The following is a 24,361-nucleotide window of genomic DNA, read 5'->3' as shown; positions in this document are numbered from 1 at the left end:
ACTTCCTATCTAGCCAAGCTTTATAAACTAGACTATATATTTTTTAAAGAGAAAACAGTAAAAAAATTAAATAAGCAAATATTCGACTTCGGTGAACAAAGTTGAATAGTGACTTTGATATTCGAATATTTGGTGAATGCCCTACTGTGTAGACTGTAAGAGACCCACCCCAGGGCAAACCCTGGCTGCATCATGGATGCAACCCTCGCTGCTATGGGAGGGTGGTCCTTTATGGAGGGATGGAGAGGGGGATATGATGGGGGTGGGGAGAGGGGAGGGGAGGTTATTCTTGGCCTGCGTGGAAAGGCAAAGACCCCCTCCTCCTTTTTCCTTTTTTTCTACCCGCGGAGATGAAAGAAACACGGGGAGGAAAGAAAGATTAATCACCAAGCCTCTCGTTTGATCTTTAAATAAAATGGATTGAAAATAGACCGGGTGCTGGTGTGAGTGCGCACACACACGCGCGCGCGCACACACACACACACACACACACACACACACACACACACACACACACACACACACACACACACACACACACACACACACACACACACACACACACACACGAACACAACACACACAGAAACACAAACAGTGAACAGAGACATTATGCACATGTGCACACGCACACTCACAGTGGACGTGTGCAGACGTGCATGCATGCACATACACAGACATGCGGAACAATCATATGTGCACGTAAACAAAGATGCTATACGAACATAAGGTGTGCAATACATGATCTGCGCTCATACACAGAAAACATCAAGCCTGGCCATTAATGGCAAAATATCAAACACCCTGCCTGGCACAGCGGCGCGTCCCTCGGCCAATAACGCGCCGCCACAGAGGAGCGGCCGCGTGGATGAAGAAGTCCCTGTTCAGCCAATCAAAATGTTGCATTCTGCTTCGGCTTTACCACACGGAGGGAAAACGAACGACTCGAGGAACGATGGCGTTCGAGGAAATGTCAGTAGATATCAACACTTTTGTCGACGGCATTAACGCTTCAGGCAACAAAGGAGGCGTGCAACTTTATAGAGTGACTTCGTAAAACAGACGCGTAGAGCAGTCCTCTCAGAAGTGTCACAAACAACACAACAGGCGTCGTCTCGTCGTGGCCTGCGTCGTCTTAGCCCTCGCGGGCCGACACCCCCTCCTCGTCACCCCTCCTCATTCCACGCGCCGTCGGGTCGATCCGCCTCGCGCGCGCGTGTGAGACAGGGGAGATATTACACGTCTCTCTGTGTGTGTGACAGTCTGAGTTATTGCACGTCCACGGGCGCGATAAGCAGCCCGGGTCTTATACAATCGTCGCTTTCTGGTGGGAGGGGGGGGGGGGGGACCTTGTATCTCCATATTTCGATTCTATACGTTTCTTTGTAAATTAACGGCGTTCTTTGTCATACGAGAGTGTCGCACAGAAGAAGTGAAAATAGCTACTGTTTTCACTATTCTGTTTTCCGTTTTTTATTTTTACCGATTGTCGAGTGCAAACATCTTATGTCCAAAACTGTTAATTTTCAGGATTCAAAAATGGCAAAAGTAGCAGATCTACAAGCTCTAAAAGTGGTTTGAGCTCACGGATCTGCTACTTCTGATGCTTTTGTGTGCCACAGTAGTGTAGAAGTTGGGCGTAAATTTACGAAAAAAACAAAAGATGTCTCTGCCCCTGCGACAGCAACGAAAAATACTACTAAACTTGGGAACGGTGTTGGACATACAAGGTTTCCACCCAACATCGACGGCATTCTCTAGTAGACAGAGAGACGACAGAGTAGAGAGCGAAAGACAAAGAGGTAGACGCAAGAGAGAGAAACAATAGGAGGAGAAGGAGACACAATGGGAGAGATGTAGAGACAGTCCATCACACCAGACTGATGATGATGGGCCAGGTGATTAACTCAGGATGCATTCTATACACCCCTGCAGATTTTAATTCTGATTATCACTGACACGCCCGCCAAAGCACGTGGGTGGATGTCACACACATGCAGAGATGTACACACGCACGCATGCGAGCGTACACACACACACACACACACACACACACACACACACACACACACACACACACACACACACACACACACACACACACACACACACACACACACACACACACACACACACCATATCTTAGGTCACCTATATTCTTTGAGACAAAGAATACATTTCACCATTTTTTATTCGGGTGTACATCCCCGCTGATTCTGCCAGGCCCGTTCCCTTGGCTGTGGTTTCGCTAGCTAGCAGGTAGGGACAGTGGGAATCTCGTTAATCCATTCATGAGCGTCACTAATTAGATGACGAGGCATTTGGCTACCTTAAGAGAGTCATAGCTCTACATTGGAATTGCATTACGGAACGTACGCGTTACATTTAATGGGTTTATTTCGCTCATACTAGGACATGACGTATGTGTAGTCAGGAGAATACAAATGTTGACACACAAAGTGTGCTCCGAGTGATCTCATAAGCTAGCTTTTACACAGTAAAAATATCCTCAGTCTACATTTTAACTTTGAGTGTACAAAGATCTTACATTCAGAATTACACATGGATCAATTAAAGCTAGGCTAAGTTTATTGTATAGCAAATTTGAATTGAAATGAAAGACACATTGGAAGTGCTTTACACAAAACCTTAAGGATTAACAGTAAGTCTCACAGAGCGTTAAGAGAGGAATGATTAAAACACATTTGAGCAGGACATTTGCATACAATTCAAAAGTTAAGATAAAACGGATAGACAAGAGATTACAAGGAACTCTGTAAAAGGACAGCAGCAAACAGAAAGGACTTTGATTCAGAAGAAGTGAGAGTTATTGAAGACCTGCAGTTTTCTGGGAGTTTGTTCCAGATATGCAGCACAAGTAAATAGGGTTGGGATCCAGAACCAGGGGAACCAGAGTAACTGTCTGGGTCCAACACTGAGGAACTGGAATCAGTTCCATCACATTCGGAACTGTTTCCGGAACCCTTTTTTTCCTCCACACTGTCAGAGCTGGTATACAATAACAATAGGTTCTAATTTAAAACAAAAATGTCAAGGAACACCATTACTCTGAGAGTTTACAAATGGAACCATTTGGTTCCGTCCGTACACTCTTAGGACGCTTTTCCACCGGCAAAGAACCGGTTCGGGTTCTTTCTCCAACTATATGGGATGAACCAGAGGTGAGCTTTTCCACCGAGAACCGAGTTGGTTCTGAACCGTAAAAGTTGGTTCGGAACGGGAACCACAAAATCCTTGGTTCCTCTGGTTCAATCATGGTTCAAACTGGTGGAAACGCAAGCCGGTTCGCGGCCGGTTCGCAAGAACGAACCAAGTTTCCAAGAAAGTTGAACGGCACTGGTTCTTGAACCAAGGTTCTTTTGGTGGAAAAGGCCCCTCAGAGTTACAGACCTGTAAGGGTCCATTTGGAACCCCCTCAAGTAACCCAAAGGGTCCCTGGACGCCACTTTGAGAACCATTACAATAATATAATTTATATGCAGTACTACAGTATGTATTCGTCTTATAAATCCTAAGAAATACCGTGAATACGGTATTTAGAAATCGTTAAAATGGGAACTAATATGTCCATTTCGGAATTGGACCTGTAAGAGTGACTCGTTAAGGAACCCGGATTGTTAAAAATCCCATACCTACACATAAAAGAATGCTGAGGATGGTTGAGGAGGCGCTTACATTAGCATGTGTGTTTAGATCTTTGCGTTGCGTCCTCTAGGGTTGCTGCTATGCCAGGTTTGCTCTCTCCAGGGCTTGTTGTCTGACTCCCGTCCCGTCGGGTCATTGTTGTACCGTATACTGTAGGTTCCCACCAGTCAGCAGAAGGAGGGGGTGTATGACGTCCCCAAGCGACACCCAGTGAGTGACCGCGCGTCTGCCTGTGACCCCCCCGACCCCAGACCCCCCCTCTCTGCATCCCCCCTCAGACAAACCTCTCAGCTGCCCTAATTAAGCCTTCCTTTTTATCCATTTAGTTTTCGTTTTTTTGTTGTTGTTGCCCAGTGATCCTCAGACTTGTATACCGGTATTTCAAGCATTCCCCTTAACTCTGCCAGTGTAACAAATTGAACCGAATGGACCCTAACAGGTCCATTTGGTTCCATTTGGTTGAAGTGGCTAGACTTTAATCTTAAAAAATATATATATTATAAAAACGTATAGTTTCTGAGCCCATTTTTCCAGGGGCATTTGTCTTGCTCTGTCACGTTTACTGTCGTAAGCAGTCATCCTTAAGGTGTGTTCTTCACTGAGAGGTTTGCTGGGAGGGAGCCAGTGTGCTGTGATGTGCTGAGCTTCTGCTTGTGGATGATGTAATGTGACTCTTGTTGTGGTTAGTGGACCTTGTGCTCTGTGACTTCTCCATACATGTATATGGATGATAGGGGGAAGTGTACTGTATGTGTTGGCATGTTTGTGATACTGTTGATGCAAGTGTATTTAAGTGGTGCGTGTGCGTGTGTTTGTGTTACTATACTTGATATTCTACGGTATTGATGGCCCTAGATTTTCTGGTCCTCACAAGAGTAATTGTTGTTTATAGTTGTTTTAAAATAAGAGATTTGGGTAATTATTATAGACTTACAATTAGGAAATGAGTCAGGTTAGGATTACACATTTTGGAGGTTAGGTCTATAGGATTGCGATGTTGCGTGGTGGCTTTTTTCGTCTGCCATTTTCAACGCTGTCCTAAAAAGTATAGTAATACAAATGTGTGTGTGTGTGTGTGTGTGTGTGTGTGTGTGTGGTGTGTGTGTGTGTGTGTGGTGTGTGTGTGTGTGTGTGTGTGTGGCGTTTGTGTGAAATTGCATGCCATGTCAGCCGGCTGTGATGAAGCATGCTCCGTTATGGTTGGCTGCCGCCGCTGCTGCTGCTGCTGCTGCTGCTAGCTGGTTGGTTCCAGTGCTGAGCCGCCTGCATGCAAGATGTTATCGCGGATCGCATGGAATGCAACATTCTGTCACATTGCCGTATCGTTCTCTAATGGTTATGAATTATACATACAGTAATACTGTGCCGTGTGGACACACAATGTGCATGGGTTTTATACTGGTTTACGAATCCGTCTTGTTATACTGTTTCTATATATGCTCAACAGTTATCTCCCCTGCAATTTGTCATGCGAGAATGTGTCATACACATACAGCGCGTGCGCGCGTGTCTGTACAGTATTTCGTCACTGTCGGGCAGAAACCTCGTATCTCCATGTTTCAAATGTGTACGTTTTTTCGTGAAGTAAAGCCCCGCTTCATCATTCAAGACGGTCTAACAAAAGTAGTGAAAACAGCGGATCTACAAGCACACAACGCCTCGCGGTGCGAGGCGTTGTGTGCTTGTAGATCGGCTGTTTTCACTAGTTTAAATCATTTTCAAAAGGATAAATACAAAATGAATGTTTTTTTGGACATACGAGGTTTCCACCCGACAATGACGATTTGCTTGTGTGTGTGCGAGTGTGTGCGTGTGAAACATGTCTGTGTAATCCGCTGTTATTTGCTCAAACCCCGGTGCCTGTAAACATGACCTTGACTGGAGCAGTGTCAGGCTGCTATAACTCAGCCTGTCTTTATCATTCCATAAAGATGCTAGTTAAATTGCTCCCTGATTTAATCTGCTAATAACTCCCATGCTCATAATAAACAGTCCTGCTGTCCGCCATTATGCGCCTGTGTGCGTGCGTGCGTGCGCGTGTGTGCGTGTGTGTGTTTGTGTGTACGTGTGTGTGTGTTCTTCATCATGCACCTGACGTGATGCAAACAGTTACTTCTCAGGATTCAAATTAAAAAGAAGCCGGTCTACAATCTCGAAACGCACAACGTGTGTGTGTGTGTGTGTGTGTGTGTGTGTGTGTGTGTGTGTGTGTGTGTGTGTGTGTGTGTGTGTGTGTGTGTGTGTGTGTGTGTGTGTGTGTGTGTGTGTGCGTTTGTCTAGCTATACTTATGGGGACCAACCGCATGTTCACACACCCACGCGCAGGGGACGTCTGACACAGTGGGGACAAAATCGTAGGTCCCCATAATTATTATCATTCAGGGAGATAGGGGGCAGTGTTGCTGAGTGTCTGGTGCTTTTTTTAAGCAAGTCCCTCAATTCACGTTTTCATGTCATATGACAGGTGTGTTAACACAGTGGGGACCCCCCCAAAAAAATTTTTTTTTTCCTGCAGTTTTTGTGTGAGTGTGTGAGAGAATGGGAGAATGAGAGATTCACACACTACTAGCCAATCACAGGTCCGATATTTGCATACAATGACGTTGGCTTCAAGTCAGTTTTTCAGGCCTGTGGGACCACAGGAAAGTGGTGTCCCCATAATCGATGCAAACCCGCGCAGGTCCCCATAATCGATGTTAACAAACATGTGTGTGTGTGTGTGTGTGTGTGTGTGTGTGTGTGTGTTTGCGTGCGTGCGTGCGTGCGTGCATGACGTGTGTGTATTCCCAGACAGTGTTAGGTCTCCCCACTCCTTATGGGATATTATAACATTAGATTACGGTAAGAATACCCTGCACAAGCACTTGGAATTGTAGGAGTGTTGCATTACATTTAGTTTTACTCGATCTATTCCATTGTGAAAATAGCATGATCTACGCCTTGCGAGGCGTTGTGAGCATGTAGATCTGCTATTTTCACAATTTATGCCTCTAATATTTGACAGTTTGACCAATGTTTGACCAGAGGTACTAAAAAGGTAGTTAAAGTCCTTAAATTGTCACTTTAGAAATGGGCAGATACCCTGTATACACACTTATACTGTATGTTGGTCCGTTTACTGTTGTGTGAGAAAACAATGTTAACATTTAGCTAAACATCTGGGGACCCCCCACAATAATTTGGGGACCCCCAGGTTGAGAACCACTGCTCTACAGTATCAGGTGTATCAGTGTAAGGCTGTTTAGTACCAGTCCTCTACAGTCTATCAGGTGTAAGGCTGTGTGTTGTGCCTCAGTCCTCTCAGAGGGTGCACCGGTACATTATCCCCAGCATTACTAAGCAGCTTACAGTGCAGAGGCACCGCAGTATCCCTGCTCTCCCTTGAACTGTGCAACTGCTGCAGTCTCTGGACTGGCTTCTGCTTTGGTGTGCAGCTGACCTCTCCAACAGATCCAGTACCGCCATAGCGTTGTCATGCCACTAGATAGACCTCAGGGCTTAAAGTTCAGTCTTGAGGATTCCATAGGGGCTATCTCTGAGATCAGTGAAGATCCGCAGAAAAATAAAGGGGAGGTGTAGCGATGGAAGCCGTCAAAATGCTAGTCAAGTGTACTCCAAACTAAAAAGCAGTTATAATTTCAACATATGAGTATTTGAATTGGCCAGATTAGCAATAGAATACAACAGCATGGACAACAAGCATGGATTGGCACACACACATTCAGTGAAGGCAGTTCAGAACTTCAAGGAAACACCCCAAATATTGGTGTGCTGCGCGCGCCATGTTTCAAAAATCACATATTGGGACATGGTCTGAAAATAAATTTCAGTCTTGGGATATCTATATATTTTTTTGCTTTAACCCCTGAGACCTACTGTATAACAATTTCTACCTACAGTATTTGCCTGTTGGCAATTATTTCAGCTAATCAGGTCACCTGCTAGCCTACAGTGTAGCTACACGCTGCAATTTGCGAAAACCTTTAGTTTTCAGCCTCGTTTTTGGGACAACGAGAAGGCCTTTGTCTGAAGACCTAAGTAATCTTGTAATTGTCCTTAGGGCGCATGCAGCTCTTCTGTCAGTGCATTTATTTCCCCTCAGCACGCCTCTCAGTCACCAGGAATGAAGATAACCGGTGTGATTGTCGCACTCGGATCACTGGTATTCAATCAGTTCTTTCTCTGAACACGGAACTGTGTTGTAGTTAATCGTATTACCAGGCAGGTTCACTGTCATCATAACAGACAAGTTTATAATTGACAATGGAATTAGATGAGATCCCTGTGCGTGCGTGCGTGCGTGCGTGCGTGCGTGCGTGCGTGCGTGCGTGCGCGCGTGCATGCGTGCGTGCGTATGTGTGTGATAGCATGTGTACCGCAGGTTCCAACTGAGACCTTCTGTCACAACCAATCTCTTCCGTTTGTTTACTCTGTAGCCTTCTTAAACGACGGCAAATCAATAATGCTTTGTACACACACACACACACACACACACACACACACACACACACACACACACACACACACACACACACACGCACACACACAACCATAACACAGTATAGGCAGCACAAACGCGGTGCCATTTTAACAGAGCTGGGCCCTGGCCCCCTGTGAGAGAGCTTGAAGAGTGTCTTGAATCAACAGTGGATCTGTCAACAGACTCCCACATGTAGAGGTCAGCCAGTCAAGTGCAACAACTCCGCCGTATGTGTGTGTCTGTCTGTCTGTGTGTGTCTGTCTGTGGGTTGTGAGTTTGTGCGTGTGTCTGTGTGTGTGTGTGTCTGTGTGTGTGTGTGGGTGTGCGCTCGGGCACACAATTATCCCCAGTGTCAAGGTGTGTTTTATTTCTTGGCAGGTGTGAGTGAGAGCAAGTTCAGCCATGCATTCCTCTGTGTGTAACGGTATGAGCACTGCACATCCACCTGATTTTGTGTGGGTGTGCGCGCGCGCGCGCGCGCCCGTGCGTGCGTGTGAGTGCCAATACAATCAAGTCGGACGGTGGGTTACCGAAAGGGTGGCGTTAATTAAGGGGGCTGCCTTAATTGTATGCACAACACATGGACCAGGGGTAATTAACCGTTTCCCTGGAGACTGCTAATTGATAGGTGGTGGTGGTCACGGCTATGAATACAAGGGAACGGTCAGGGAGAAGGGGGCGAGAGCAATCAACGCAGAGAGGGAGAGAGAGAGAGAGAGAGAGAGAGGGAGATTGTTGGCAGGGTTGAACAGGTGCTGAAACACAAGAGGCTAGACAGGAAGACATAAGGAGGTGCACCGAGCCTTAGCCACTTAAATCCCTTTCTACTTCAAAGCTGCACCCACCCTAGGGGACTCTTAAAAAACATGCGTAAGACCCACCTTTTCACTGCATAATGATTCCTACTGTAGGTTCACTTGTTGTTTTGTGGGTTGTGTGTGTGTGTTTAGCCTCTAGGCTATACTCCTTCCTGTTGTGACTGACTGACAGTGTGTGACTGACTTCTTGTTGTTGTTCTAGTCTTCTTTGTCTTTGTTTTTTCTTTCCTCTTTATTTTTTATTTTTATTTTTTTGACTGATGTCATGCAAGCACAGACTGGGGTTTTCGATCTGCTATTTTCAACAGTTACAGTGCAGACGAGAAAGATAAAGGAAAAAGAAAAGTAACTCAATCAAAGGTTGTGTTCAGTTGTGTTTTAATAGAAATAAGAGTGGCAGAAAAACTGCAGTTTTCTGAGAGTTTGTTACAGATATGTGGTGCATGAAAACTAAAGGCTGCTTCCCCGCGTTTATTTGTGGTTGTAGAGACAGAAAGCAGAGCTTTTCCCAGATGACCTGAGAGGTCTGGATGGTTCATGATATCACATAAGATCAGAAATGTGTATTTTGGCCCTAAACCATTCAAAGCTGTGGAGACCAACAACAGTAGTATTTTGAAATCAATTCTTTAAAGCCCATTTTCCACTACAGGGCCGACCCAGAACTTTCCAGAACCAAGAACCTTCAAGAACCTGTGAAGTTCCAGGACCTGCTTACGTTTCCATATAAACAGACCTAACCGGGAAGGTCCCAAAAAAGAGCAGCAGCGCTGCTGGCCCCGCCCATAGGTTCCCAGAACTCAAGTTTAGTAGGCTACTACATAAACCAAACCAGAAAAAATATAAAATAAAATAGGTTCCGGTTCTGGAAAGTTCTGGTTCAACCTCTTAGTGGAAAAGGGGTTTAACACAGTCCTTTGTTGTGTTTGTGTGGGTATCCCCCCCCCCTCTCTCTCTCTCTCTCTCTCTCTCTCTCTCTCTCTCTCCCTCTCCCCTTGACTGACTGCCTCTGTTTACGCTGTATGTGTGTGACTCCCTCAGTGGTGCCTACTGGAGGGGCGCAGGCTTTCACACACCGACACAATGGGGTTTAAACCCTCAGCACTCTGAGAGCGACGTAGTCTAGACTAACTCTACGGGATTAAAGCTTCAAATCAATTTAAACCCCTTCAGTCAGCCTCTGTAAGGCTGCCAGGAACACACTTCTTCTCTGACAGGCCTCAAAAGGCCTGTGTGCATGTGTGTGTGTGTGCGTGTGTGTGTGTGTGTGTGTGTGTGTGTGTGTGTGCTTGTGTGCGTGTGTGTGTGTGTGTGTGTGTGTGTGTGTGTGTGCTTGTGTGTGTAATTGTAGGGTGAGTGCAAGTCACACTGTGTGACCTTGTATACATACAGAATGTCTTTGACGGACGGTTCTATTTCCTTCTCCATCTTTCTCACTCAATCTCTGTATGAATTAACAAACAGCTACGGGTGCAACCGCGCGCGAGTGCGTGTGTTCATGCACGCATGCCTTTGTGTGCGTGCGTGCGTGCGTGCGTGTTTGTGTGTGCGTGCGAGCGAGCGAGTGAGCAGTACACACCTTTGTTCCCATCTCACCCATCACTCATGTAACACACTGGTTGTGGTTGCAGAATGGCCATCAGCAGACTCATCCTCATGATCCTCACCATCATCATCATCATCATACTAATCCCTTCCTACAACAACTTGAACCACCACCAGCGACTCAGCAGCCAGCAGTGGCAGACCTGCTAGATTTAGACCTGGGAATGGTGACTCAGGTAAGTTTGCATTTACATACAAATCGTTGCTGTCGGGCAGAAACCTCTTATCTCCATATTCTAACTTTTTGAGTTTTTTTTTTGTAAATGAATGCCCAGCTACTTGATCACACTAGCAGGGTTGGTTCCCCAAATAGTTTTCCCCAAGGTCCGAATTATGTCTAGGGTACCAAGCAGAGAGCTACAACATTGCAGGGGGCGACGGTGGCGTTTCCGCTACTCCAGCAACAGTTCAGATATCGTCACTGTCGGGCAGAAACCTTGTATTTCCAAGTTTCAAATGTGTACGTTTTTTGGTAAAGCAAGCCCTGCTTCATCATACAAGATCGTCGCACAAAACTAGTGAAAACAGCAGATCTACAAGCACAGTCTGCTTGTTTGTGTGCTTGTTTGTGTCACTAGTTTAGTCAATTTTTTAGATGATAAATACTAAATGAACGGTTTTGGACATACAAGGTTTCCACCCGACAATGACGATATACTAGTGTTGTTGCTGCTCTTATACTACCATTATTACTGGGGTTGGTGGGGGCCAGACAGTAGCCCCCCGTGGGTCGCAAATGGCCTGCGGGCCGCCTATTGGGGACCCCTGCACTACAGCGTCACACAAAAGCATCAAAAGTAGCAGATCCACAAATTCCGTGCTGCATTTTGAGCTTGTCGATCTGCTACTTTTGCTCATTTGAATCCTGAAAAGTATAAGTAACAGTTTTGGACATATGAGGTTTCTACCCGACAGACGAAATGCTGTTCAACATTGTCCAATGTGTGCCGAACAATAGACTGTATGATCATATAATAGGGGAAAAGGGAGACATGATGTCACCCATTGGTTTCTACAGGCCGCTATTTCAGCTATATTCAAATCCAGGGAAAAAGCTCCTGTAGACGAATGCTGTCGGGAGAAGCTGGCAGTGTGGAGGGCAGAAATTGTGAAAATAGCCGATCTACATGCTCACAACGCCTTGCAACGCGAGGCGTTGTGAGCATGTAGATCTGCTATTTTCACAATAGATATTTTCACAAAATGTAACTCTTAGTGCTCGTCCCCCCCCTCATCTAGACTGGTTGTCAAAACATTGAGCAGCGTGGAGTGTTGGAGTTTGGAAGTACTTGTTGGAAATCACCTAACGGTCCTGTGTAACCACCTGTTACTATATTGCGCATAACATATGAGGCTGCAGGCGTTCGTTATTGAAAACGAGTGCTTCCAAACTCCAACACTTATATAAATAATAAATAATCACCTGCACAGAATTCTATGACAGAAAGTAGCTCATAAGATGTCTACGGTGAAACAAAAACTTTTCAGATAGAAAGAGGATAATTCAACCTTTCCATACAGCTGCAATGTTGGTGAGTTTAACATTGTTTTAACACAATCAGACTTTTCTGTTTAGATGTATGGGCTGTCATGGCCAGAAAGTAGTTTTTTGCCACTCAGTAGGCGTTCCCGCATAACTTCCGGGTAGGATGATGTCATGCGCATAGCCTCTATAGGAGCCCTACTTGATCATCAATTAAAACATTAATTAATGGGACCATAATTTACCCAAAAAAACACATATCATGGTAATTGAAAGCATAAAGTATTTATAACAATGTTTACCACAGTAATAATTGTAATACCCATTGAGTTTAATGGCTCCAATTTAAAGCTATACTGTGTAAGTTGCTCAACTGGTGGTCAGTAGCGTTATAGCAAACCACGGTCGCGTCTGCTTTTTTCGTCCGTTTTTCGCCGCGGACCGGGCCTTCAGACCACCGCGTCCGCCTCGCCTCGCCGAGACCTATCCGTAGAGGTCTTTCGTGTCCCTCTACGAGCAGCGGTTGGGGAGATACATGCTAAACTCCTAGACCAGTGTAAACACTGCAGTGTTTCCTGAAGAGCTCGGCAGTGTATGATCTGGGCTGTTATTGGCCGGTAGGGAGACACGTGTACAGAATGATGCATATGACGTAATTTTGGGGAAAAACAGCCCCGGTCACGGCCACCAGGGCTCAGTAGAACACATATAAAGAAAAGGCTTTGGGAGCTGAAATTAACAGAGTGGGTGTTCTAAAACTTTAGCGATTTAATAATTAGGACAATTTTAAGATTTATTTTATTAAAAAAGTTACATAGTATAACTTTAATCTTCAATTGAGCCTCCACCACCTAAACCCTCTCACTTATTGGAAACCTAATGCTACTACAGGAGGAGGCCGGGGCGGTGGAGATTGAGCTTGAAAGGCTGTCATTGTGTTAAGCAGAGAGACACGTCGAGCATGTAATAGTGAATGACACCGTGCTTAAATAGACTGTGTAGGTTGAACCATTTGGAGCGTGGGCTGTAGGAGCGTGGGACCAGCTTGACTAATAGCGTGCCTGCCTGAAATAAGGAATGGAGATTAAAAAAGAGCGCTAAAATTGACCGTGTTAAAATGAGTACCATTTAATTAAAAGAAGTCCCTTTAAATGTGGCACATTCGATATAGTGCATGTCAGTGTTATGTAGCTTAAGAGAGGCCTACATGAAGTCTTACATCACATTTTATGTGCATCAGCATAGTCGATTAAAGGAATACTTCACCCCCAAAAATGAATCCCTATCAATTAAAATAAGAAGCCTTGAACTCACAAGAAAATAAAGGTCCCAATTTCCAGGTAACCAGTAAAGCACAATAATGTGTTATACCCTCTTTTTTTCTTTTTCCAAACAAAACAAATAAACTATCCTGCAAAGGAAACAAAGAGGACCAAAGAAATGCAGCTCGATATGCGAGCAGTAACACACGTGTGTGTACATTTTATACCTAAGTAAAAGTACCAATACAACAATGTAGAAATACTCTGTTATCAATAAAAGTATTCAAAATGTACAAAAGTATTTGCATTAAAATAAGTACTTTAGTACTGAAAGTAAAAGTATGTAAAGTTTCCAAATGTATAAAAATGCTTTGAAAATAATAAATAGTGGTTAATGCATGTTTTTTAATAATAGTAAAAGAGTAAAAGATGCAATATTCTCCTCTGAGATGTAGTGGATTAGAAGTAAAAAGTATTGAAATTTGGAAATACTCCAGTATGTAAAAAATAAATCACTCCTAGTGTGAAGTGAGTGTTGCTATTTATGAGTAAATTTCATCAAGCGCCCTACGGAACATGGCCAATGTGACCATGGGCGTACAACAAACTGCCAAGATGTAGGCCAGATGTACCGTAGGGCCCAGAAGTGTGGGCGTACACCAAACTTTGAGTACTTTGTGCCAAGATGTAGGCCAGATGTAGGCCACGCTTCGTGTCCCGGACAAAGCCAGATGTTGGAGCTTAGCTCCTTCCAAGAGCAACGCTCAAATATAAGTACAGTACTTCTGTAAGTACAGTACTTGTGTAAATGTACTGTACACCATTGGCCTACTTTCACTGCTGCTTTCCATCATCTCACTAAATGGTATTTCCAGGCCTAAACGACTCCCCCGATAAGAAGCCATCCAGCAGCAGTGCTTTCTGGGTAATAATACCTCAGCGCAGAGAGAGAGAGAGAGAGAGAGAGAGAGAGAGAGAGAGAGAGAGAGAGAGAGAGAGAGAGAGAGAGAGAGAGAGCCACAAGGTTCTGTCCATAAAGGTTACTCTTGCACAGAGAGTACGTTTGACCTTTACAAATGCCCCCCTCTTCAACTGCCTCTTATGTCCCCGCGTGACCTCCTGACCCCCCCCCTCCCGCTCCTCTCATCTGAGTGGTCCTCGGTTGTTATCCTGACCGTTAAGAGTAGAGCAGGAGCGCTGGCATCCGTGACCCCGCAACCCCTGTCAGTCATGATTAAAACACACGGCCCTCACGTCGCCATAGTAACCACACGGAGGGAAACGTGTGTTTGTGTGTGTGTGTGTGTGTGTGTGTGTGTGTGTGATTCCCCCACCTGCTCCAAGCCAAGAGGTCCTTTCAGGGGGTTGATCGATAACAATGAACCCTTTTTCCACACCTTTAAGAGGGTTGTGAACGTGTGCGTGCTTGCGCCCATTTTGAAGCAGCTCGACCTGCCGAGCCAGTGTTGTGCACACTGACTGACTGGACCCGGAATCATTTGTAATAATCTGTACAACCTTCTTCGACTTCATACCGTAGCCTTGTGATATAGAGTGACCTCGTCTGTTCCTGTAGAGCAGTGGTTTTCAACCCTTTTCATATCAAGGTCCATTATTTATTCGGCATTTCAGCCACGGACCACCATTTGATGAGATTTAGTTCTCAGAGTTGGATAACATTTTGTCCACAATTCCATGCTGTATTGATGTGGTACCATAGGACAGTGGTTCTCAAACTTTTCAGGCCGTGACCCCCAAAATAATCACTGGGGACCCCCCCACCCTACGAGCACTAAGAGTTGAGGCATTACATTTTGTATATCACAGTTTCGCATGTTGTGAGCATGTAGATCGGCTATTTTCACAATTTCTGCCTCTAATATTTGACAATTTCACCAATGTTTAATTTGTCATTTCAGAGGTATTAAGTCCTTAAATTGTCACTTTAAAAATGAGCTATATGCTTAAACTTTATGTTGGTTTGTTTACTGTTGAGTGAGAAAACAGTGTTGCACATTAAGTTAATCATCTGGGGACCCCCACAAATTATTTGGGGACCCCTCTGGAGGTCCCCACAGGTTAAGAACCACTGCCATAGGAGAGATAACAGGCAAACATTGATCAAAATAACAATTCTTCTACGTTCTATAGACTTCTTGTAAATTAAGTAATGCAGATGTGTAACAATAACTTAACTCTTGAGAGCGTAATGTGTGTTTGAGAGTGCACATGTAACAGGAAACCAAATGGACATACAGTATGAGGTTTCCACCCGACAAAGACAAATTAGTAGACACTGGAGAGGAAGTCTATGAAGTAAATAAATAGCCCTCAAACTTTCAGTCCCACTGGTCTCAATGGATCGTCAGTAAAAAAAACTAAGCAGGGTTGAATTATTGACATAGAGCAAAGCTGAGCTTCAACAATCAATAACCACACAGTGAGAGAAAGAATCTCTCCAGTTTAACTTAGAGCCATGTTGTGCAATACTTCTTTTTCTCATTCCAATCCCGTGGACGTACAGTATTATTCTTATCAGTTCCCACTGGGATGGTATTACCCGCATTGTTTGGGATATCTTTGGACATCTAGTGTATCTCCTGGGTGAGTCGATCTCTTATCTAAGTGCAGCAAAAGATTCTTGCTGCAACAAATTCTCCCTATTACAGCCTCACTTACAGTATCTCCCCCCTCTCGTCTGTCTTTTTCATAAAGGCATACAGCTATTCCCCCCATTCAGAGCTATACTGGCTGTGACAGAAAAAAAAGAAGAAAAAAAGAATCCTTGGGCTTTGCCTGATAACGTTATCTGATAGATGTAAATAGAACTTTGTGGGTCTATGTGTGACCCATGAGTTTAAAAAAGAAGAAATAAGATATTCAAAGAACACTCATTATCTTTAGAAGAAATTATCCGCGTCCATGATTTATGCAAATCTGCGAGTCAGACCGTGTGTTCATGGCTTTAAAAAAAAAAAAAAAAAAAAAAAAATCTTTTCATTGACTATAAATAGCGTTTTTATTCACTTCGCCCATCGGGCTATTATTAATGTAAGAAGGGGAGAGAGAGGGATATTAAAGAGGAGGATCGTCTCTGTTGCGTGGAAACTTGTATATCCAAAACAGTTTCTTTTCAGGATTCAAATTCAAACGTATAAAATGTAACAGATCTACAAGCTCTGCTACTTTTGATACTTTTACGTGACGCCGTAGTATGATCAAGTAGGGCGTTGATTTATCAAAAAACACAAAAGGTTAGAATATGGAGATAAGAGGTTTCTGCCCGACAGCGACGATATATATATAGGCTACTATGAAAGGACAGAGGGAAAGAGGGAGCTAAGCGGAGTCAGATCAAAAGGGAAAAGGTGTCGCTCTTTGATATTGAACCTCTGAAGTACTCACACACCGAAGCACTACAGAAGACACTGTTATCGTCTTGTACAGGGTGAGGTATCATGACACTGCTGTGGTGGGCTGGCAGCAGTAGCAGTAGCCTAGAGCAGTGGTTCTCAACCTGTGGGTCGGGGCCCCTAGGGGGTTCCCCAATATTTATTTTGGGAGTCGCGGCCTGAAAAGGTTGAGAACCACTGGCCTAGGGCAAGGGTTCCCAAAATAACAGTAATATAAAACTAGAAAGGTGCAATTCTGGGAAATTGCGAGTTTATGGAGTAACATTTATCCAACAATGAGGAAGCAACAAAAACAGTTTTTGATGTTGTTGGGTATACGTCACCGATTTTATGGAGTAGCATTTAGCCAATGAGAGAGCAGCAAAAACTGCTTTGAGCCAATGAGGAAGCTGCATAAAGGTGACGTCGCAAGAATGCCTGGTTCCTCATTGGCTAAATGTTACTCCATAAACTCTGACCGAGAACAATTGTGTGTTTGTTGCCCTTCTGGCAACCACACTAATTAGCAAAAATAATGTGTACACTCTGAAGCTGCGTCCAAACCTGAAGCTATTTCTTCTATTCTAGTCGCTTCTATCGCTTCACTTTGGTCGCGCAGGTCCGCGTCGCGAACGGCCGCCTTGTTCGCGCCGCGCCTGGCCGCGCGTCGTCTCGTCTTTGCATTCACTTTGTATGTAATCGCGCCGCTAGAACTATCCAGGTTTGAACCCAGCTTCAGAGTTATGGGGGTCCTTGAAAATAAGAAGGCTTGAGAACCACTGTACTGGTGAACTCCTATTGGTGCCATAGTGTCATTGTAAATCAGTGTCATGCATATTCTGAAGAAAACCTGGAGACTGACTGAATCAGTTATTATGATCAAAATAAGAACTGAACTATAATGTTACGTAAAAGCAAAGTCTATAATTCGCCCACGGACGAGGTGAAAGTCTTGTCCTTGTACGGACGTAATTGATGACCCGGCCTGGTAGGTATGCCATGATTCCATGATGTCATTAACCCATCCTCCCATCACTTCACCCCTTTCTCTCTCTATCACCCTCTCCTCCTGTGTGTGTGTGTGCGTGTGTGTGCGCGTGTGTGTGTGTGTGCGTGCGTGCGTGCGTGCGTGCGCGTGTGCGTGCGTGCGTGCGTGCGTGCGTGCGTGCGTGCGTGCGCGTGCGTGTGCGTGTCACAGTGCCCTGCCAGAGGTAGGTACTGTACCTGGACCTATCCTTGCGTTAAGCATGTTGTTGGCATGTGTCCCTGTGTGTTGCGTGATGCTGCATGCTGCACCCCGGAAACCCCCAGGCATGTGTTGTTGTTGTCTGTGTGTGTATGTGTGTGTGTGATGTGTCTGATGATGATTCCTGGCCCTGAACGCTCTCTTTCTCTGATTTTGCAGAATATCAACCAACTAGAGCTTTTCGGAGACATGTCGACGCCCCCTGACATCACCTCACCGTCAGTAAGTATAGCTTCTGTGAGCGTTTTGCAGAGGGCCATTCTACAGAGTGTGTTGCTGATAACACCTTATTAACTGGTGGTGGTCTCCCCCAAGATTGAAAGCCCTGCTAACTTAGCACCCACCCTGACCAAAGTTGCTCGAACCCATCTTCGGAGGGGAGGAGGTTATACTGTATAACGTTGTTGTCCATATTTCAACTTTTTGTGTTGATTTAAGTAAATCAATACCCTACTTAATCATACTACAGCGTCACACAAAAGCATCGCTTTAACCACTTAAACCCTCTAGTCTAGTCTAAGCGAAACGGACACAACGAGTTACAACTGAACTGTACTGGTGTTGTTAATCAAGGCTGGTGCTTAGTGAAAGCCACAGGAACCACAACCTTAGGGGCAACCCTGACGATCATGAAGGTGCATAGGAAACATTCCAAATGGACGCATTCTCATTAACTTGTCTTTTTCTCTCTTCTCCCTCAAACCTTGACCCCTGGAACACCTGCACAGACCCCCGCCTCACCAGCCAACACCCTGGACCACTCCCTGGGCCTGCAGCCCCCCTCGGAGCTCTTTGCTCCCTTTAACCCTGCCTCCGTGCCCTCAGGTATGGACCCCCATCTACTCACACAAGTACCATACTGGGCAGAGAGGAGTGGGCATTCTTTCCTGTATAGTATGTTCTGCCCCGGTGGGCAAGATCACTAAATTCAGTGGAAATACCGCCATTGGCTAACCTGACTCCGCCAGATGGTGGCAGCAGTGCGTATACCGCCCTACTTTTACCATCTGGAATCGCTTGGGTAAAACCGATGTACTTTAGCAGGTGATTGGATGGGGCCTTCTGTCTATCACAGTCTGGGAGTGCCAACTCCAACCACTCATATTGTCCTGTCTGCATGACGTTACACCCAGAATCCTCCTCCTGGGTTTCCGTGGTCTGCAGTCAGACTCTATTGGCTCAGAGCCGCTCAGAGCCCACCCGTAGCTGCCGCTGATTGGTCCGGACTGGGACATTACGACGATATCCACTCTCTTTGAACAGTCCCAGATGTTTGCGCAGCAGGCATACGCACTGCTGCCACCATCTGGCGGAGTCAGGTTAGCCATTGGCAATATCGACCTTAAAAAGTTAATATCCGATGTCGAGATAATACACCCGTCAAGTACTGTATTGTCAAGTACTGGATAGTTCACCCCAAACATGATCGATTACTCACCCCATGGAGACCTTTTTTGCATTCCTAAGCCAATAATGTGATGCCTAGTAGTGGCCTGCTTTGTTCCATATGGAGACACAAAGAGTCTCCTCAAATTATTGGCTTAGGAATGCGACAAAAAACAAAAGATGACTCTCCATGGGGCGTGTAATCGATAGAAAAAAATCATTTTGGGTGGGTAACTACATGAGGTAGTCTGTCTCAGATGGAAACAGAGAGAGAGAGAGAGAGGAGAGGGGTGGCAGCATGGTGAGGCTGTGTGCTGAATATGAAACAAGTCATTAGTTTGCTACCACAGACACGCCTCTGATTTACCTTGCAGTTCTGTGGCGGAGACTGTGGCTGGTCGGAGGCAAGGCCATAAAACACTACTATGGGATGGGCTTATAGCTCACAGAGAGAGAGAGACTCCTTCGTATGCATGTGGGCGTGCTCGTGAATTGCGTGTGTGTGTGTGTGTGTGTGTGTGTGTGTGTGTGTGTGTGTGTGTGTGTGTGTGTGTGTGTGTGTGTGTGTGTGTGTGTGTGTGTGTGTGTGTGTGCGTGTGTGTGCCTCCAAGTTCCCTGTATCCCCTTCTCTCCTCTCCTCATCTGCTCTCCTCTTGCTACATGATGAGCACTTTAAACCTATACCTATACTGTATACATAGGAATTACGAGCTTGTAGATCTGCTATTTTTCATTTCATTACGTTTTGAAATACATTTTGTAACATTTCAATACAAATCTGCTACGGGGTCCATTTCAGATGGGGAGACAATTACATACCGGTATATATTTTAAGGGTTCCTTGACATGAAAATGTTTGAGAATGTCATGACAATATTCCAGGTGGTGATGGTTATGCTTTATGTAACAACATGATATCATGGGGAGAGGTACGGTAACACTCATGTCAGTGGTGCGGCAAATATCATAGTTATACTGTGGCGGCTTCAAGGACAGATTGAGTCATAACAAGATAGGCTGTGGAGACATTTAGAATCTTAATACAAGCTATTACGTCATAGCGTCATAATGTAGAAGTATTATAAGTGATGGTAAAATATAGAGGTTATAGCCTATATATGCAGCCATATCATTTCTTCTTCCTCAAGGACCACTGGTTTAAATGACATTTAGGAAGCAAGCACAAATAAGCAAATACACTTTCGAAAACAAGCCCAAAGTCACTTACAGTATAATAAGCAGACATGGCAACCAACACTGAGTTCTGCCCTCCTCATCCTCTCCTGCTTCCGTCCGTCTGTCCGTCCGTCCGTCTCATCTTGTAGGGACTCTCTGGGGGTCCCGACCCACAGGTTGAGAACCACTGTGTTCTCTCTGAGGCTGGTTCTGTCTCTGTCTCTCTCTCCATCTCTGGGTGCATGCTGTATGTCAGGGCTGGTTAGAGATGTCAGCCTCTGTCTGCCTGCTGCCTGCGTGGCTGTAGGTATGGCCGGAGAGACAGGAGAATAGCCGTCCAGTGTGTGTGTGTGTAATAGAATCAAGCTTCAGAGAGAGGGCTTTAATGTGTGTGTGTGTGTGTGTGTGTGTGTGTGTGTGTGTGTGTGTGTGTGTGTGTGTGTGTGTGTGTGTGTGTGTGTGTGTGTGCGTGCGAGAGAGTCCTAGCCTTTTCATAATGACTGTGCCTCATTGTGGAGCTAATTATGATAGTTCACCGTGACCATTAGGAGACACCGCATTAGCCGCGGGCGAAAGTGGGCCAGCGCTCTCTCTCTCTCTGGTGATGCATGGGTTATTATCTCGAGGTGTGTGTGTGTGTGTGTGTGTGTGTGTGTGTGTGTGTGTGTGTGTGTGTGTGTGTGTGTGTGTGTGTGTGTGTGAGGGGGAAATAAGGGTGCATGCATATGCACACAGCGCATACTTTGCATACCGTATTATATATTTTCTATTCTTACTTGTCCTTTCTTCTTTTCCTCGCTGGGCTGTTCTGTTAGGTTAGCCTTGAAGTAATATCATTCAAATATAATTATCTGTGAACAGTGGTGGACAAAGTATAAATCAAGAAATTGTGAAAATAGCAGATCTACAAGCTCACAGCATTCTACATTGAGCTTGTACATCGACTATTTTCACTAGATTTTAAATGGGGTATAAGCCTTTAAGTATTACTATATTTTCGTACGTTTCAATTCATAAGAGTTCCTTCCTAGAAATGCAGTGGAGTCAAAAAAGTAAGTAAATGTACAATATTTCTATTTAAAATGTAGCAGTAGAAAGTTATCTCCTTTCAAAAAACAACAAGTAGGTCAGGAGTGGCTTATTGTCGGTATCAGCCGGTAACACGCGGGAGTCTGTCCCCGTTACAATGCGCTAGACCCCTGGGAGATGGACCGCTGAGGTGGAGCGCCACACCTACCATCAGCTCCCAGTACTTGCCGCACGACTTGCCAAGCCGTGCTACTCATACGCTGAGTTGGCGGTGCCCGGAATCGAACCCATGACCTTGCGGTACAAATGCGAGAGCTCTACCGACTGAGCTACCCGGGCTTCAAAAAACACAAGTACTCAAGTAGCTGCAATTTACGATTTAAGCATTTAGCCGATGCTCCTAATCCAGAGTGACTGACAGTAAGTCAGTCAGGTAGGAGGAGAACCAGCGATGCCTAGGTCAGGTCAAAGGGTGTTCAGGAACAGCTGGTGGTTCACTGTGTCAAATGCTGCTGATAGGTCTAGAAGAATCAGGACTGCGGAGTGAGAGTTAATGTAACTTAGTTACTGTCTACCAGTCTGTGATCTATTATTTGTCTTTCCTCCACCGCCAGGTTATGTGACGATGGGAGCGGTGCCTCCGGGCCACTGGTCCCAGCAGGCGGCGCATCAGTTCGCCGCCCAGACCTTCGGTGTCCAGTCCCCCCTGGGCCCCGCCGTGGCCCAGGTGCTGCCGGGCGGCCAGCCTCTGATCTGGGGCCACCAGGCCAACCTCTACCCGGCCACGCAGCAGCAGTGGGCGGCCATGGCGGCCGGGGCCTTCTCCCCCACGGCCTACCTCCCGGCCCCCGGCACGTTGCCGCCCCACCCCCACCACGCCGCCATGTTCCACCAGGCCCTCGCCACCGGCGCCCCCATGGCCGCGGTCGGCGGGCCGGCCGCCGGCGGCGAGAGCTGCCAGCCGGGCACCTCCTCTTCCTCCTCGGCGGGCACCAGCGGTGCCGCGGCGGCCCTCTCGCCCTCCGCGGCGTCCAGTCCGCAGCACGGCACGGGAGAGCGAGCGAAGAAGATGGGAAAGGAGATGTTCAAGGTATATATAGGAGATGGAGGGATGTTTGGATGAAAAAGAAATGCAGTGGTGGAAAACATACTCAAATTGTTTACTTAAAGTCAAAGTAGCAATGCTGCCATGCAGAAATACTCTAATACAAGTAATAGCCTGGAGTTCAAAATGTGCTTGAGTAAAAGTACAAAAGTATTGGCATCAAAATGTGTTGCATCACGACGCATTGTGAGCTTGTATTGTAGATTGGCTATTTTCAAATGGCCGAAATGTGAATAGGGTAGAAATGGTTAATGTGTGTTTTGTAAAAGTACAATATTTGGATCCGAGATGTAGTGGAGTAGAAGTAAAATTATTCGAAATTGGAAATTCTCAAGTAAAGTACATGTACAAATGTGCTTAGTTACTTTACACCCCTGGGAGATGAATGGATGGATAAAAAAATAATTACATGGTATTCTTTTCTTTACAACCTTGAAAAGTTACTTTTCACAGATAAATATAGGAATGTTCCATTATCCAAGTCGGAACACAATCCGTTAATTGATCATTACAATAATATGCCCTGACAATGCTTTCTGGAACAAGGCCCACATTTTCAAGTGGGCCCTGATCCAAAGAAGGTTAAGAACCACTTCAATAACAATTTGCTCTTTAGAAGTGGGATGTAATCCCCTCTGATCCCTGTGAAAAGGCAGGTAAATCCCTGCACTGCTGCCTCTGTCCCAAGATGGCCCCAGAGCATCACACCCCCTCTCCTCAGTTTCACTGGTGATGGACGTAGATAGATGGATTCCAGCACAGCACGCTCACGTGTGTCCCCGTTACGACCCCTGTCTAGGGTATAGTAGGAGTAAAACATAATGAGGAGGACGACAGCTTTTGAAAAAGATGAATTTATTTTAACAGAGACTAAAAATCGCTATTTTGTCTTTTATAAGTGATAATGAGCTTCACGGTGTTGGTGTACAATGAACAGAAATTAGGAAAGGAAACCAAACAAATGTACCAAAACGCCCCTACATGAATGAACAGACAGACAGACAGACAGACAGACAGACAGACAGACAGACAGACAGACAGACAGACAGACGCGATCAGAATGCTGATGAGTGAATGGCTGCAGATTTTGAAATCAAAGTCAAAGCTTACAGTACAGTGGCATCAGTTCAGAAAAACCTGTGAAATGAAATGTCACCAACCAATCATCAAGATACACAGAAGAAGAAGACAGTTTGTGAATTTAGCCAATAAACCAGATTTGCAGGATAATTTATGAATAATTTTGAGCACAAGGGGTATAATCTCAACACCCCTCCCCCTTGCCCTTCTCTTGCCTCCCAGGACTTCCAGCTGGCCAAGCCCCCGGCCATGCCGGCCAGGGAGGGGAAGCAGCAGCCCAGCCTAGCGGGCACCTCGGAGGCGTTCAGTCAGTACTTCAGCCGCGTGGGCACGGCCCAGGACACGGACGACTGCGACGACTTCGACATCTCTCAGATGAACCTGACGCCGCTCACCTCCACCACGCCCTCCACCAACTCTCGTAAGGACAGATTTTTTTGACACATTTACAAGGTCTCCACTTAACTCTGGCAGTGTAGAAATGGAACCAAATTAACCTGTCAGGGTCCATGTGGTTCCATTTGTACACTGTCAGAGTTACAGACTTGTATGGGTCAATTTAGACGCCCATAAAGGAACCCACAGAGTCCCTTGAATCCTTTGGGCGCTTTCCGACCAGCAAAGAACCTGTTC

General features: G+C 45.5%; 1 protein-coding gene across 1 annotated transcript in view; it reads left to right on the top strand.

Moving 5' to 3' along the window:
• The window catches only part of dab1a (DAB adaptor protein 1a), a gene marked incomplete at both ends in the record, with an annotated part of 43,588 nt that overhangs the window by 12,390 nt on the left and 6,837 nt on the right, over nucleotides 1-24,361 (top strand). The window contains 6 exons of the mRNA XM_080729872.1: nucleotides 3,823-3,876; nucleotides 10,698-10,745; nucleotides 18,112-18,174; nucleotides 18,681-18,777; nucleotides 22,158-22,633; nucleotides 23,951-24,149. Of these exons, the coding sequence (XP_080585998.1) occupies nucleotides 3,823-3,876; nucleotides 10,698-10,745; nucleotides 18,112-18,174; nucleotides 18,681-18,777; nucleotides 22,158-22,633; nucleotides 23,951-24,149 (937 nt within the window). The remainder of the gene's footprint in view (nucleotides 1-3,822; nucleotides 3,877-10,697; nucleotides 10,746-18,111; nucleotides 18,175-18,680; nucleotides 18,778-22,157; nucleotides 22,634-23,950; nucleotides 24,150-24,361) is intronic.

Source organism: Nannobrachium achirus (genome assembly GCF_963921795.1).
Source record: "Nannobrachium achirus genome assembly, chromosome: 1".
Lineage (NCBI taxonomy): Eukaryota > Metazoa > Chordata > Actinopteri > Myctophiformes > Myctophidae > Nannobrachium > Nannobrachium achirus.
The sequence above is the reverse complement of the archived record's forward strand: the minus strand, read 5'-3'. Positions and strand labels throughout refer to the sequence as shown.